At 43.3% G+C, this 15,018-nt stretch overlaps 1 protein-coding gene across 2 annotated transcripts; it reads right to left on the reverse strand.

Annotated features, from left to right (window-relative positions):
* Window positions 1-95: 95 nt before the first annotated feature.
* LOC109975111 (testis-expressed protein 2-like) lies at window positions 96-14,546 on the reverse strand. 2 transcript variants are annotated; one of them, XM_065964563.1, is made up of 12 exons: window positions 14,081-14,546; window positions 8,844-10,138; window positions 6,988-7,188; window positions 6,356-6,635; window positions 5,358-5,542; window positions 4,646-4,846; window positions 3,725-3,824; window positions 2,376-2,508; window positions 2,136-2,273; window positions 1,686-1,895; window positions 1,477-1,597; window positions 96-798 (listed from the first exon to the last, which is right to left on the reverse strand). In XM_065964563.1, exons 2-12 carry the CDS (start codon window positions 10,011-10,013, stop codon window positions 652-654), a joined length of 2,886 nt encoding a protein of 961 aa, XP_065820635.1. In that variant the 5' UTR covers window positions 10,014-10,138; window positions 14,081-14,546; the 3' UTR covers window positions 96-651. The 2 variants fall into 2 exon arrangements, with proteins under 2 accessions (XP_065820635.1, XP_020481275.2); XM_020625619.2 differs by having other exon boundaries at window positions 5,358-5,545; window positions 14,081-14,545.
* Window positions 14,547-15,018: the final 472 nt, after the last annotated feature.

The following is a 15,018-nucleotide window of genomic DNA, read 5'->3' on the forward strand; positions in this document are numbered from 1 at the left end:
TTTTAATACTTTATTAGTATTAGTTTATGTGATGTAACTGCGTTAAATTAAATCATTTGTTTCTCTATTAAAATCAAATAATTATACAGACAGTCAGTTTTATCGTGGTTTTTATTAACTGATAAGTCCATGAGCATATCGACACTGTTAAGAAATAACATGCACAAGGGAAGCTTGAATGATTAGATTTTTTTTTTTTTTTTTAAGTTTCCAGTTTGTTCAGGCTCTCAGCCATTAACAGGGTTAGTAAAAAAAAGAAAAGGAGATGGATGGATACATTCTTTTTAAAGAGAGGTCTTCAACTCCATTATGATTTGACAAGGGGAAAGAAATTCAGTTTTTCAGTTTGGCACCTTCAATCATGTCAGAATCAAAAGTTCCCCTTTAGAAAACCAGCGTGCAATCCGTTCTGACTTGATGGAGGTGCAGTTCAACCATCTTCCCAATAGGGGGCACTGTTGCACCACTCTCACAGCGCCGAGGTCTCTGCAGTGCTGCCTTCAGGAGGCGTCCATCCTGCACTTGTTACCTTGAGCACAGGCAACATAAACCAGCGAGCGGGTACCCTGCTGCAGCAGCCTCCGAATCCATCAGAGATTAAGGCAAGAGCTGCACGACACCTGTTTCCATCACAACCTGCTCCATCTGTGGCTACTCCGACAGGTACTCCTGGGACTCCATGGAGGACTGGTGCGAAGAGGAGTGGATGGAGGACTGTTGGGATGCAGCTGGGTTGTCGAGGCCAGATGTCATCAGGGGCAGATACAGATCGTCCATGTTGGGCATGACAAACACTTTCTGTTGATTGTTCAAAGGGGTGAAAAAAAAAAAAAACAGAAATTGGATTTGTTCCTTTTTAGGTTAGCTCAAGGTGTTTTTGGTCCTTGACAAAAGAAAAATGCCGAAATAGAATATATAAAAAGAAGAAACAAGGTAAAAAGCAGCATATAAAGAATATTTAGTAGCATATTTAAAATTGAACAATCATTATAATCCAGATGATATGTGTGTTAAAGGAATGTATTAAGGCAAAGCAAGTATACATAGAGGAACTCATGGTGCTTTATAGAGTTAGAAAACAGAGCAATTAGAACAACAATGAGCAAAAATAAGACATTAAAATACAAGACATATTCACTTATAATCCCTTAAAGTTGTTATGCAAGCAACGTCCACTTCTGAGGCGATATACTTCTACTACTACTACTTCTACTACGGTCGCTTTCTGTTCGTGTCAGGCCTCAGACCCTGAAGGTTCTATTTTGAATAACCTCTTACTGAACATCTGAAGTTAAATGGGCAAGCTTAATATGATTATATCATTAACACAATTTAAATGAACCATGCTGGATGAGACGTGGCGTCACTGCAGGCGGACCGAGGACTAATTGGTAAGGCTGGATACGGATACAGAAATACTGTGCAATGTTTTAATGTTTTCAGCAGCAAGGGAGATGTTTTTACTGATGGACTCACCTGGAACTCACACTGCAGTTTCTTCTCGATCCACTCAGTGACGTGCGTGAAGGTGACCTCCCTCTCCCCGAGCGTGGGACGCACATGGAGGTCCAACCTGGGAGGGACACGAAAACTGTACCTGAAGAGACAGAAAGACTGCTTGAGAAAGAAAAAACTTAAACCTTCAAATGTGTGGTGTGAAGTGAGTAAAACAGAAACTTTAGTACCATATCCTGTCCGTAGGAGGAGGCGGGATGTTGACAGCCAGAGTGCCAGAGAGCTCCAGGACCTCGACGCTGAGGATCAGCGGCATGTTGGACACCTCAGCTATCTTCTTCTTGATGTACTCGTTCTCTGTGGCTTTCTGGAAGTACTTGGACTTTGCTATTTTGTCCACAAATCTTAAGAACTTCCTACCTGTGCTGCCACCAGTGTGCCTAACGGGGAGGACAGGGACACAGATATAGTCAGGAGACTGTGGACCATGTCATGAGTCTAAACTGAGCGCAAAGTGATTGTGGCTTGTTCATACATTGTATATATATATATATATATATGTTATAATATAAACAAGATGAACATATTCAGGGAAACATGTGCAGTGAAGTTTTGTGAGCTGGAATCCAAATTTAATTTAGTATTCGTCGAGGACAACTACAATTAAAATGTTTATTTACCCTTCAGCTGTTACCACTGGGCTCTTGTCTCCCAGAGACCCCTGCACCTCAGACAGAAGGACCTCCTCTTCATCAGACGAGCCTGCGCTGGACGACTCCTCATCACTATCGGCCAGTGTACACAGCCTGGGCCTAGAGCTGGAGACAAATCAGGAGTTCCCTTCAATGCAAACTAACTGAGTGTAAAAGAAACTTGATTTTCCATTTGTTAAAGAATACAAAACAGAAACGGCTCCTAACCCCACTTGCTGAGTCTCTGGTACACCGTGTGCCTCGTCATCTCCATCTTTACCCAGCTTACACAGGTTCATCTTAGTCTCCAGGGTCATCTGAAGGCAGCCTGTGTACACCACCTCCAGCTCCAGCCACAGGCCTGGGGATAAAGGGAAGGAGAGAGGGGGATAGACAGGTTGCTTTAGGTTTCTTAAAGGGACTTTGATCTTAAGCTAGAGTTTGGTCAGCAGGCTGAATCGACATCTCCTTTCCAGCAGGATTTGAACAGTGATGTTCCAGAAAACACATGAGACAAATGTAGGAAAGCTCAGGCATGTCATAGTCGGTTGAGCTAAATCAAGTCAAAGGGATTGCTAATCTGCCTGGGAGGAGACAATGAAGAGCTTTTAAAGCGGAGACGGCAAACTCTCTAATGAAACAAATGGGATCATGGGCTGAGCCGACTGCAGGAATGTGGCTGAGAGAAGAGAACTCGGTTAAGACTGTTGCGTAAACCTTGTCTACAGTGATTTAAGAAAAGAAAAAAAACAAGACTCAAGCTGAAGTAGCAGCTGTGACAGGAGGGAGTAGATGAAGCGTCGGGGGGGGGGGGGGGGTCCCCAAAGTGTCACAGCAATCCTTAAGAGATGGGAAGGATTTAAGTACAAATGATGGGTTACTGCGCTTCAATAAAGTTGACACATATCTGTATTTTATGCAAGTTTCTTTTTTACAGACGGCTTTTTATCCTTTCTCTCTCAAATTCAACACTAGTATATGTTCTTATTAGTACTTCTTATATTTTAAAAACAGGCTTCTCACTCTATAGCTCAAATGCACTTGAAGAATTACAGATTATAATTATTTTGCATTATTGCAGGACAATAATGTTTTAAAGTTATTTCAGCCTGTAGTCTTGTAATTTTTAATATTATGAAATGTGCCGGTCTTAATAAAGTTGTTCTTTAATCTGTGTTTCTGGAGCTCTTTAAGATATTTTTGTTCTCCATGCACTGTGGAAGTTGGTGAATCTGTGTCAGAAACCCCTCCTCTACTTGTTCAGTAAGCCACAGAAACAGTCGCTTAGAGCCTGTACTTCTTCCATTACATTCAGTAAAGAAGTTGAATCAGTAACTCCACTTACCAGAGTCTTTTTTTGCACGCAAGTATATCTACCTCTATTTAAGTTGAGAGTGTGTCTACTTTTGCTGCGCTCTACCATCAAAATGTTGTTGTTACATTTCAGTCCGTAGGAGTGGACTGACCGACAACAGAGCCATACTACGAGCATGGCTAACTCTCAAAAGAGCAGGAATGTGTAGAAAAGAGTACTTCTCTAAAGAAATATGTACAAGTGTAAATACACACAGGTGTACCTCTGCGGTCCAGAGTTGGTTTGGAGGTGCTGAGGACTTGAGGCAGACAGGTACCCATGTCAAGGTCGGCCAGGGTCAGATCATTCATGAAATATGGCAACTACAAAGAGACAAACCTTGTGTGAGTAAACACGCTGAGTTCATGCAGGACATAATGTACATAAAGACAGGTGTGTGTGTGTGTGTGTGTGTGTGTGTGTGTGTGTGTGTGTGTGTGTGTGTGTGTGTGTGTGTGTGTGTGTGTGTGTGTGTGTGTGTGTAACAGAGAAGCAAGATCGGAGAGGTTAAACTATGGTGTGTGTCAAAGAGAGGAGAAGGAAATGAGTAATGAGACGCTGTGGTGCCATCAGTGCTACACTCCCCTCTGTCTCCTCCTGCCTTAGAAACTGGAGAGAGTGCATTATCAGCAGACTCAGATACACACACACACACACACACACACACCAACACACACCAACACACATACACACACACACACACCAACACACACCAACACACATACACACACACCAACACACACCAACACACATACACACACACACACACACACACACACACACACACACACACACACACACACACACACACACACACACATACATGCACAGGAAACAGAGCTGCAGTGTTGCTGTGCCTGGCGTCCCATCCTTTGACCTTATGCACAAACCAGTGCTGATGTTCCCGTCCTGTCATCCAGTGACAGTTTCCAGAGGTGTGACCTGCAGTAAGCTCACTGCTGCAAAGCAATGTCATAACTCTGTATGACACTTATGATGATGATGCTGATGGTGGGAACACACAGATGGATGTGAATATATAAAGCACAAACAGGAGCATCAATCCAAAAAAACCATCTCCTGACCCAACTACATACGTTTCTGACTAACAGTGAGATAAATCACCGTCCTCATCCCGTCTCACCTTGATCTTGCTGAGCTTCTTCTGGATCTTGTGCGCCACCTGATCCGTCCAGTACTTCTCGCGGAGAAAGTCCCAGAAGATCCGTCCCACCAGGGAGTTCACCCAGGTGGGCTGGCCCTCTGCAGAGTGTCCCCCAGTCCCTGAACCTCCACTGGGCTCATCTCCTGCTTGACCTCCACATCCAGGCTCTTCATTGTGAATCTTAAAAGGTACAGTAAATACATTTGAAAGCATTGCACGGATATTTTTTTAATAAATATTATGGTTTGACAGAACTGAATCTTGACTTTTGTACTGATTCTGCATCAGCCGCTTCCAAGCATCAGCACAGATGTTCTCTTCGAGGGTTGCCAATCGCAAATAGCCTGAGTTAGCAGCTTAATTAGGTATACTGCTGATGTATCACAATCTTTTTCTATTAATATCCTTCCAGACAGGTGATGCCATACATTTCTGCACATTGACATTTAGTAACGTAAGCATGGAGGTGTTTCGCTGAGCCAGCATTCCGCACAAGGCTGGCCTGAGCACAAAGCACAACAATGAAACAGCAGCTGATATTGACCAGCTCTGATCGATGGGAGTCATGTAGAGTATTAGCACAACATGCAGAGGGTAAATAGAGCAGAGGTAAAGCTTTCATAACTGGTCACAATGAAAAGACCTCCATACTGCATCTAAAAGCTAAATAAAAGTGTTGGGTTTTTTTTACCTTCCTGTGCGTTGTGGGGCTTCCCTTGTCGCTGTTGCAGGGGCTGGGGATGGTGTTGCAGCTCTGTGTTACGATCAGTTGAGTCATATAGTTGCTGTAGTCTAGCAGTGTTCTTGTTTTCAAAGCTCCCTGCAAGTCGTGCAGCTCTTCTGTGCTGTCTCTTACAACGTCTCCTCCTACGAGTGCTTCTGTGTGAGAGGATAAATAAAACAGAATAGAAATAGATGAAATGACATTTTCTATCCTGTATCTGGTTTAACATAGTTTTATGGTCGCTTGTGTATTTGTCATTTTTATATATTTTAAAGGCCCATCTAGGGATGGGCATTGCAAATTAGCTTAGGCAATGAGTATCTTGAGGATACCGGTTATTAGCGGGATCCTGGTATTGATCATATTCTGGATATGGTGTGTACATGCACACAGAGAAACCTGGTTATTCATATCCTTGTTTGAATTTAAAGCAGCTGGGAGGAGCTTTAAGATTTTGTTGATTTTGCCTGTTATGGCTGCTTATGCATTCCCCTCATCTGTTGTCTTCAGCTCTGCTCAGGTGAAGTTACTCAATGAGGTGCACCTCATGACCGCCCTAAGTAATTAGCCTCAGTAATTAAAAGCCCTGCAGTGCTGACCTCAGGAGGAGGGAGGCTTTTGGAGTTGGGACTGCTGTGCCTCTCAGATTCTGGGTTGTCTTGTCGATTTAATCCTTTGTTGACTTTTTTTGAAACTATTTATTTATGTTCCTGTCGTATTAAATCCCTTTGTCTTGCATTTGTTAAGGTGTTTTATGTGCTTTATTCAATTTGTGGGTTGTTGTTGTTAGCCACATAGGGCCGCCTTATGATCAGGTAAATCCTATACATTTTCTTCTTTACAGAATAAACAGAATACACTCTTTACTTTTAAAGAGCTAATTAAGTATCGACAAAATGTCTGCAGACATTATTTCTTTTTGCTGAATTTGCACCAAATCACCGAGCTCCAGACCTTTCCTTTACCTGCGTTCTCCTCCCCACTCACACCGCTCGTGGCTCCAGCCCAGGAGGCCGACAGAAAGTGCTGGAACCACTCCTCCTTCTGCCTTCCTGTGCGGCCGAAAAGGTACAGGGTGACAGGAAGCTGGTGGTCAGGAAGAGTGTGTTTTTCTGCCCTTTCTTCTTCCTCCTGTCCTTCGATGACACTCTCCTCTCCTACCTCCCCCTCTGCAAGAGTGATGCAGATGGGGTATTTCTTATTCCACACCCTCTTGCGAGCCAAACCAGGCGGCAACAGAGACACCTGGAAAAGAAAGATGATAATTTACTTTTTTTCTTTTTTTTTTCTATTTTATTTCTACATAGTTGGGAGTCCCCATTAACAAAAGCCTCCTCCATCAATTAGCCTGTCTGTTAAGGTTATTCTGTTACCCCTTTGGAAGAGAATGCATCAGTATACACCTGGGACAGAAGCCGGGTCAAATTCATTCAACACATCATCACCTCTCTGCTCTTTCTCCTCCGTGTTAGATGACAATATGGGTGCAGAGAGATGAGAGTTCAGGTGAGAGTTCATCTCGCCTCTCGTTTCCTCAAAGTCATCTCCCCCCTGGGACCGAGAAGTGAGAATATTTTTGTGCCACAAAAGCACTGACCTTGCAGTTCGCCAGCTGGTAGGTGCGTGTTCGCAAAAACGCAGCCTCGTGGGACGTCTCGTCAAACGCCGCCCACCGGGGGATGTGGGCGCGCGGGTATGCAAGGCGTAGCCGGCGTCCCTCCAAGGCGACGAATACAGAATGGAGCACGGACGGGTGAAACGACTCAGGGTCGTAGCTGTGTGTTTCATTCATCCAGCCCTGGAGACAGAAGAGGGTATAAATCACACATTCCTTTAGAATGTACTCTGTACTATTTACTATGTGTAAAGCTGCATTAAGGCGGTTTTCAGGGTATTAAACTGTTTACAGAATCTCTAGTCAGGCAGATAAAATATCAGAGTGAGAGGTGCAAACTGCAGCTCAGCAGGAGGGGAAACACGAGACATTGCAGAATACATCTGTCTCATTTAACACTGTGGGAGAGCCCGCTGTGACCAACTGCTCCATCCTCGTATACTTATTTGAACCTGCTGACTCGGCATTTATCGAGCCAGAGGACCAGTTTGAATCTCTCAGCATAACTGTCAAGAGGAGCTCTGAGAGAACTTTGTACATATTAACCTGCTCTCCATATGTCTGTAGTATTTATAGTCAAAATGAACCCATAACGCATTAAGCATAACGGTATCTTTAGTGCTCTCTAAAGCATCACACCATGACTCAAAAACATTGAGTCACAGCCATTGGTTGACATCCAACTTTACAAGCCAGTAATATGTTGTTGAACACGGAGCAAAGGCAACATGTAGATTGGCTTTACCAATGAAAAAAATTGATGTATTCAACCATTTTTTTCCTATAGTATTGAAGGGCCAGTCTTAAATCTGTGCACTTAAGTTTGGGAGGAAAAAAAGGAAATGAAACATGATGCTTTTAAACCAGTGATCTTTTAAAATCAGTACCACATCTATGGAGCTAATATTTGTTCCAAAACTATTTGCAATAAATAAAATTTAGATCTCAAAAAATGCATTTATAGATCCACAAATGTAAGGGTTAGAGTTAGGAGCCAGATGGAGATAGCCGCCTCGGCTATGTAATAGTGTGATATCATAGCAGCCCAACACAGTGTAGCCAGCTATTTATTAAGTTAAACGTTCAAGATGAACAGGGACACAGAAAACAAGGAACCCTTTAAGGTCGGTACCCTTGGCACCCCAAAAGAAGGGTAACAAAAAATTAGGACGGTACGGATCCCTTATTTTGGTACCATTGCCAACTTCTGACGGTGGAAATGCCAATAAACCGTACAGTACCGAACCGAACCAGACCGCTCGATGGAAACGGTACTTATTATCCCACCCTAAAGGTTGAAGCTAGACACACTGCAGTCTGTTGATTGGTTGAAGGAATGGTCACTTCCTGTGCAACAGTGGTAATAAAGGACAAACACAAAACGCACCATGTTAAAATATCTTGTGGATTTTAAGGCTGTTTCTGTTGTTTGCAACTTATGTCAGCGCGTAGCACCTCGGAGATTAAGAGCTTCCTAAGAATCATTGAACTTTGTTTTTTGTGTCACATTCTTCTTCTTTGTTTAATTTATTGGCTGTCTGTCTACACTATATTGCGCCGCTGTGATTTAGTAAAGTGTAAGGGTATGGCTGGCTGTGGAAACGCAAGCAAGATCAGGTTTTACTGTACCAACGTGTACTGAACCAAATCGGACCGCTTGGTTCAGTACACTTTGGTACATCTGTGAATAAATGTGAGGATCTTTTTACATATTTGTGGATCTGTGTGTGCATTTATGACTGTACGGATCTAACGGTGGAATAAAGGTTTTGATAAACGTTAAGGTCGAAGGATGAAATGTCGTCATGTCAGTGTTTCTTTTCACATTCTGTATTTACCTCTAAGAACTCTTGATCTGCGAGCTCTCCATTCAGAGGATCCATGTTCAGATGTTTGCTCAGTCGAGAGCTCTTGTCTCTTCTGGTAGATGAGCGTCGAGGGGCAAACATGTAAACCACCACCAGGCCCAACATGAAGCCACATACAATCCCAATAGACAGACCTGTCACATAGGAGGGCAGGGGCAACACGAAGAAACCATAAGCTAAAAGACCCACGGGGAGGAGCCAGTGGAAAGGGAGTGGAGGGACCGGAAATGAGACTCTGGACCGGGTGTACGCTTTATGATGAGTCCCTTTGGATCCGTTCTGCAGCTCCACCACCTGGATCACGTCCCCATAAGTGTGAATTTCCAACGTGCTGTCTTTGCTGTGTGTATGGTGTTCTGGGGATCCAGAGGATTTTATTAACGAGCCCTGTTGGAGTCGTCTCAGGGGCGAGTCACACACACTTTCAGTTCTTCTCCGACACTTAAGCTCTACATTGTCACTCCCTCCGTCTCTCCCATAGCTGCCTTGTTGGGACTGTGAGTCTCCTGCCCTTCCATGCTTTGGGCTGCCAGAGCTTTCGTCCCCCATGATCTTACTCAGCATGCTAAGAGGATCCTGCATGGCCTCGGAAAACTTCCTGCGAGTGTCCTCCAGCTCTGCAATCAGCGAGCTTCCCCGTGGTTCCACAGGAGGCACGCTGCCAGGTGAAGATTCCCAGTAGTTGTCCTCATTCTGTCCTCCCGCATCAGGCTTGGCCTCAGGGATTCTAGGATGACTAAACTGCTTCCGGGGTTGCAAATGCAGTTTGGAGTCCGACTTTGAGAGGTTGACCTCTGGCTCGACCCGGCGGGAAATCTCCGTGCTCAGAGATTTGACCAAGCTGAGCAGAGGTTTGCTACGTACGGACCCGCTCTCGCTCGGCTCCAGGTCAGTGGAGGAGGACTTGACGAGGGTGCTGGAGATGGGAAGTTCTCCAGAGAGATCGGCGAGAGAGCCCGGGGATGAGGGGGAGTGACGCAGGAACGGCGAGTGGGCGCGTTGGCCTTGGCTCAGATCTAACTCCATATCCAGAGTGAGGTTGGGTTGGCTCTCCGCGCCCCGTGGTTTATCTTTGGAAAAGGCCACGATGGGGCCTTCATCACGGCGGTCCAGGCTGAAGATGAGCTTGCTCTCTTCCATGCTGGCTGGAAGAAACTTTGAAAAATGTGGTCAACCCAACAGAGCAGCCATTCCAGAAGACTTGGAGCGTGACACTTGCACCTGAAGATTCATAATATCCACCTAGGTTAGCTTCATGTTGGAACCTTGAAAGTGGGAGAGAAAAATGGAAAGTATATATATGGGTATTTTATCAACAGCATCTTGTGACTGTACTGTTAGTGGATTAATCAACATTCAGGAGGAAAGCCCACAAGGGGCTGCTTGTGGGATGTTTTTATGATGATGATTTTATTTGTTTATAGCCACTCGATTTATTGTCTGGAGTCTGCCGCCATGGTACCTTGGAAAAACAAAAATAAGATGCCCTATACCAAGCCTTTCAAAACGAATACAAATAGAAACTATAAATTCAATCAGTGAATTGAACTACTTCAACAAACCCATGGCAACATTTTCACCTTGAATGAGGGCTCAACATTTAACATTTCGCTTCCCTGCTGCTTCTCTGCAGCGCTGACCTTCAGATTCCAGTTCTCGCTGCTCCCTTCTCTCCTTTTTTATAATTTTCTCTGCCCTTTCACCTCCTCACCTTTCTTTCTAATCTCCCCCCCTGTACTTTCCCGCTTTGTCCCTTTTTCTTATTCCTCTGCAAGGAAGGATACAGGGATTGAAATAGTGTGTTTCACTCTATGTGTGTGTGCGCTGTCATTTTACATGAAGTGTTTTTGTAATCATCATAAGGAGTCGTTTACACAGAGACTTTAATTCCAGAGCTAATCCCACATTAAAGGCAAGGATCAAAATCATGAGCCTATGTCCTTTTAGGTAGTTTGTGTCTTGACACATTTTTCTTCCTCACTTGTCTTTCTGTTGTGTTTTTATTTCTATTTCTGCGTATTTTATCTTGCTTGTAGATGTGTGAGACTTTTACTCATGTAGATCTTAAACTAGATTTCCCCAGATGATGATTAAGGGATTCAAAACTCCTCAATCGTAAACTCACTCTGTGACTCAAGAGAAACTAGAGAACATGTGCCGTTATTTAGCTCTAGATATCAGTGTTTGTGGAGTCACATGCGTCCAAAACAAACTCTTTACATCTTTTTTTTTTTTTTTACAGGCAAAAATCACTGACAAGTATCATGCAGCCAAAATCACAGAGTCAACCTCTCGATCCGACCTAGACAGATAGTGGATTAACTGTGATCCTCTGTATTTAAGAGGCTTTTACGACAGGAAACTAAGACACTTGGCAGATGAATTCAATCTGATGAATGGGCAATCAGTGTGTCTCTCTCTGGATTGGATTGTAATCTGTGATCACAATTTCTGCACTTTATCTGCCAACCAGACTTTGGTCTTCCAGGCGGGCGGCCTGGCTTCAAATCCAACCTGTGGCTCCATTCCTGCATGTCATTCTCCACTCTCTCTCTCTCCCTGATTTCTGACTCTATCCACTGTCCGACCTCTAAGGCCCAAAAATAAACAAAAACAACGTAAAAATAAGACTATACCATCGATCAATAAAACATGGTGAGTAAAAGCAAGGTTGAAATGAGCCGTAAGAAAAAACGAGAAAACTAAAGACAAGATAGAAAGTGCAGAGATCAATAAATATACTTAAAATTGCTTCTGCGTTACATCTTGTTCATTTCACTGATGGCTGCTGGGACAAAGCTGTTCAGGGTGGTACGTCATACCGACGTCCTGACGGGAGATTTGCTCACATTTTGCAAAACATTCATAAATTGTCTGACTTTTTCAACCTTTTTTGTTTGGCTTTGAAATATTGTAGGGGAATTAAGCATTTGAAAATTTGGCACAAGGCATGAAACCACGATAAGTTAAAATACAAATGAAGGCTGTGGAGGACGGGTTTAATCTCCATGTTCACGGTGCAGACACAGTTCATGTTTCAATCTAAATTCAACAGAAAGAAACAGCATCATCATGACTTAATATTAGTGTCCTTTAGGGGACACAATTTTAACATGTTTAAGCTTCAGCAGGAACTCTTACATAAGTGAGACCCATGAGATGTGTTTAACAATTGTCTTTAATATGACAAATATCTTACCTGGACCAGATGAAACCAGTTCCTCAAGGCTGCACATTTAGTTACCATAATGGTCAAAGAATGTCACTTTCCTGTCGGCGCCTCCATTATCTCTTCCCTCCTCTGCACACGGATTTAGAAAGATAAACATTTCAGCACCAGCCTGCTTGCCTGTTTGTCAGGTTTATTTAATTAAGTAAAAGTGCTGCCCCGCCCCCCCCCCCCCCCCCCCCCCCCCCCGCCTCCAGTCAGCCCTGCATTACCCCAATCAATTTCTGCTCCTGAGTCGATCTGAATCGATTCTTGCTGACATAGAGAGGGAAACCATTGCAGCCCCGCGGGCTACAGAGTCAGCAGGGATTTTGCAGCTCAGGACTACTACAGATGAAATTCTGCAGGAGCAGGAAGAAAGAAAAACTATCGGAGGAACTCTGCCTCAAACCCTCGATTTTGGTTCATCCCATGGGGGGTCGAAAGCGAAACAGATTCAGCAGTTTAATTATCAGTGGTGGAGCAACTTCTAAATATAGTTCATGTTAATGAGGGAGAAACATGTAAGAAGTCTTTGATGACACATAGCTGGCTCTGTAATAAAGATGTTTCTGTTACCAGTGTGGGCAAGCAGGGGAGAAACAGTCTTTGACTTTTCAATGGGAAGAAAGGTCGATTTAGAGCTGCAGCTCAAGTTACATTTCATTATCTGTTAGTTTGATGATTGTTTTCCTAAATACATCAAGAGAGAATGAGTTTCGCTCTGTCAGAGGTGACGTCTTTAGATGACTTGTTTAGTTCCAATCTAGGATAAAAACTCAAAAGTATTCTTCTTCTATGATAAAAACAAACTGGAGTAGATGAAGATTGTTCAGCATTTCACTTTGCAACAGACTGAAAGAAGTCAGTTTTAAAACAAAAAACAGTTAACATTTTGATATATCTTATGTTGTCTGTAGTTTCTTTTTCACACTGGCTCAATATGACCTGGGAGCCCTGATAGATTGTAATAATGGCGGAGGAAACATGTTTTTAATCCTGCACGAATTGAGTATTTTCTGGTAATGTAATAAATTCAAGCAAGAGGCAAGGAACATTTTTTTATTAATCTTGTTTTTATTTAAGGAGCATTTCTATCAAATAGTATTTTTTTTTTTTACAAACAGGTAGATTATTTGACATGTTGACATTGTGCAGTTGGCTGTTAATGAAAATGTCTGTGTGACATTTAGTCCATAAGGATTTGACTTTTTGTGTTTGTTATTCTTTGCAACAAAGTATTGAGCTATGTATCATATGTTGCCATCCAGTTTTAAAATATCGAGATGTGATTTTGGTTCCATATCTCCAAGTCCTACTGTCTACGTGCAGAACATACTTTTTGTTTGTCTGTGGCAAGCAATACCAAAGTTGTGCATTTGCTTATGATGGAACAGGTACAGTCAAGGGGTTTATCAACGAGGATTAAAAAAAGAGAGAAAGAAATGACGTGACCAGCAGAAAATCCCATTTTTATCCATGATGTCTCCATGAGATTGAATCCTCTCTGCCCTCCATTTGGCCTCTTTATCCTTTTTAAACAACCACATGGGGATAGAAAGTCATCAGAATATTTGCTTTATTCCTGAAATCATTTTTTTTTAAATCCCAGTTGAGACTGTGAGATTATGTGACTGTCCATGTAGCTGTGCATCACTCTCAAAGAGAGGCTGCACATTCATTTTAGGACATGTCTGTGCTTCTGTCCTGCCCTCGAACTACCGTCTGACCCTGACACATTTGGCACAGGACTGTGTGACTGATCAGTGTTTCTAGAGCTTTACTTCGTGTCAGTAAGGTTTCCCTAAGACTATATCTGCTGTACCAAAAGAGGCTGACTATCACTCAGGCACCAAACAACATTGGCCATTCAAACTTTTTTTTATGCTTGACAGTAGGAAGGGGAATTAAGCAGATGCCAAATCCATCACCACATGGTCCGTTTTAAGCATTCTCTGTCCTAAAACTACGAAGGTGCAGAAAGCAGGCGTTTGCTCACCTAATTCTCGCATGTTTGTCCAGCTGCTCCTGTGAAATCGGCGGAGCTTTGTGCAGAAAATGCTCTTCAGGCTCTCTGTCAGGCTGCAGTGCTCCGTCTGGATGCTGCAGAGTGCGCTGTGCTGCACCAGCCGCAGGCAGCCAACAATCATTCATCCAACTTTGCTCAGATTGACGGAAAACCAGAGAGATTCATCCACAACTCCTTTCAAAAGATTGCATCCAAAACAGACAGGTTACCTTTAATTCAAAACGCGTCGGGGACTTGGCGACGCGTGTCCTCGCTGTATTATTTGCTCCCTCTTCATGAGGCGTCAACTCAAAGCAGAATAATGTGATTATTGACGGCCTCCTGGCCACCGCCGCAGACTGGACCGGTCCCTAATCCAGATTAGGATGTAGAGACCAACAGTTGACGGAGCGGCTCCTCCTCTGTGCTCTCTGCAGCGTCAAAACACACACACACACACTGAGCTCAACTCTGACACCGCAGTCATGGACGCAGACTTATGTAATTGCACGACCTGGAAAAAATAATTCATGCCAGAGTTATCGCTCAAAATACATAATCCTTGTTTAAAATACATCGATTTAAAAAGGGCATTTGAGTTTTTGGGATCTGTTAATGCGCAAGGATATTACGTAGAAATTCACGTCTTATTTTATCTCATTTTGGGACATCATTTCTTCTTTTAAAAATATATTTTTGCCTTTTTTTGGACAGTTGATGGAGTAGGAAACCAGGGAGAAGGAGTAGGGAATGACATGCGGGAAAGGAGCCACAGGTTGGATTTGAACCCGGGCCGCCCACTTGGAGGACTGTACACTAGACCATCTGCACCCCATCAACCTTTCATTGAGGGAAAAATAAGCCATCAATGTCATTTAGGGTGAATAATTTTACGTGATTAGAAGTCAAATATTAAGAGGCGGCACACA

Source organism: Labrus bergylta, chromosome 16 (assembly GCF_963930695.1).
Source record: "Labrus bergylta chromosome 16, fLabBer1.1, whole genome shotgun sequence".
In the NCBI taxonomy this organism is placed as follows: Eukaryota; Metazoa; Chordata; class Actinopteri; order Labriformes; family Labridae; genus Labrus; species Labrus bergylta.